The sequence below is a fragment of the Pyxicephalus adspersus genome, chromosome 7 (assembly GCF_032062135.1).
Source record: "Pyxicephalus adspersus chromosome 7, UCB_Pads_2.0, whole genome shotgun sequence".
NCBI classification, from domain to species: Eukaryota; Metazoa; Chordata; class Amphibia; order Anura; family Pyxicephalidae; genus Pyxicephalus; species Pyxicephalus adspersus.
The window spans coordinates 21,958,368-21,960,330 of NC_092864.1; the positions used below are offsets into that span (position 1 = coordinate 21,958,368).

The 1,963-nt window shown below is 36.4% G+C and overlaps 1 protein-coding gene across 3 annotated transcripts in view; it reads left to right on the forward strand.

The window, feature by feature from the left end:
• The window catches only part of COG7 (component of oligomeric golgi complex 7), a 42,489-nt gene that overhangs the window by 7,205 nt on the left and 33,321 nt on the right, over positions 1 to 1,963 (forward strand). For all 3 annotated transcript variants that reach the window (XM_072417804.1, XM_072417805.1, XM_072417803.1), the window contains one exon: positions 1,121 to 1,203. In XM_072417804.1, the coding sequence (XP_072273905.1) occupies positions 1,121 to 1,203 (83 nt within the window). The remainder of the gene's footprint in view (positions 1 to 1,120; positions 1,204 to 1,963) is intronic.

Consider the following 1,963-nt stretch of genomic DNA (forward strand, 5'->3'; position numbering starts at 1 on the left):
TTACTGTTCAGCTATTTCTGGAGCTGGGTAAACTCTTTACTCTTTTGGGTAAACTCTTTCTGGAGCTGGGTAGACTATTCCAAGGGTTGTTTAATGCTGTCTGTGCACAGGAGGGCAGCCATTATTTTTTGATTTTACTATTTAAAATAAAAATAACAAACAATGGTCAGGAATAATTTCATTTTGAAGTAGAAAAAAGATTACCGTTTGAATGAATGAGAAATGTGCAGCCACACTTTAATTTCTACCCAGCAGGGGGAGGTCTTTTATCATTATTCAACCTGAGTTCCTAAAAGTTTTATTGAAGCCTATGAAAAAGAAGGTTAATTTTATATTGTTCTTAGTAGTTGCTTTTCTACTTTGTGTTCCTAAAATTCACAGATGCAGAAAAGGGCTGATGTGTTGTGATTATGCTGCAGTCTCTGCACCCATCTGACACACAAACTATAGCTCTGCTTTTATCTCACACGTTTTGCTTGTTGTTCAACTGTGAAAACAGACAGAAATGATCAGTTAAGCGTTATTCACTCCATTAAATGTTTTATCAGTTTTTCTTTTTAAGATCAGGGATTTGGCTTTGAAGGAAATATTTTGAATAATGGCGCAGAAGCTTCTCTGCTCCATAAATATTAAAGGGCCACTCTAGATTTTGTTTTACCAATGTCAATGCTAATCCTATGTAGCAGAACACAAGAACAGGTTTAGCTGCAAATATTGTGTACATCATTGGGTACAAAACTGGGGCCATACAGATATGGGGATTTTGTCCATAATAAGTGAGATTCCAGCTGTTAAATTTTTAGTGGAGGTAAGAAAGTTTTCTTGAGCCTTTTTATTATTATTATTTAAAATATTCATACAGCACCAACATATTACACAGCGCTGTACATTAAAGAGGGGTTGCAAATGACAGACATATACAGACAGTGACACAGGAGGAGGGGAGGACCCTGCACAAAAGAGCTTACAAATCTAATCTTCATGATAATACCAATGCTATTATGTTTCTTCCACAGTCTATGACATTTGAGACATGTTGAGCTGTTTTTCTTCTGTATAAAGTTGTGTCTTCTATGTAGTTCTATTAGGAACTAAGCATGTTCTTTTTCGATATTTACAGACCAGGCCAAGATGTTTGTCAAGGTATTCAGTGAAATTGACAGGATGCCACAGTTACTGGCCTACTATTATAAATGCCACAAGGTATGTACATGTAACTTTATGGCCTTTTATTATAATGTTCTTTTCTTTGTTTATCAGAAAAGTGTTTCTCCCTATTCCTGTGTAGGGATAAAAAAAAATGGTGTTAATATTGTAATAGTAATTTCTTTTTCATGTTTATAGCCTTCTGATTCCTACCCATCATTACCCATTTACACCAGCTAAACCCACTGCAGCACCTCTTCCTCTAGTGAGAACTGGCTATTTAAATTTTCTGCTGCAGTCCTGAGCCACTGCTGATTGGCCATGTTGCTGCCCCTTGGGATATCATTACACTGCTGGGGTCTCTTCGACCCTGAGTACACCAACGCCAGTAAGCTGCCAATAAATTGACACGGGCATCCAATGCAGGATCTTCCTACTCTTTAGAGAACAGAAGGATGTTTTTGTGCTGAAATCTGAAAAATACACACAACCAAAAAAAAAAAAAAAAAAAACAAGCTGAGATGCTTCCTATTCTTTTGAAGAAGGTTTCTTTTCATGGTCTCAGTGATGGTTGACATTGAAACAGGAAATTAAACAGAAAAATCCCCAATAGAAACGCAAATGATCAAAGACATGCCAATCAAAAGATTACTCTTCCCCATTTTGTAACCAACTTTTTCATCACTTCTTAACCAGAAATGCCTGAAGTAACATACATTGTAAATGATCTCCACTCAAAAGTGGAATTGGCTTGAATATACACCCACCACTGATATCCGTAACAAAAAAAAAATGATGGGGAGTGTCCAATAATTGA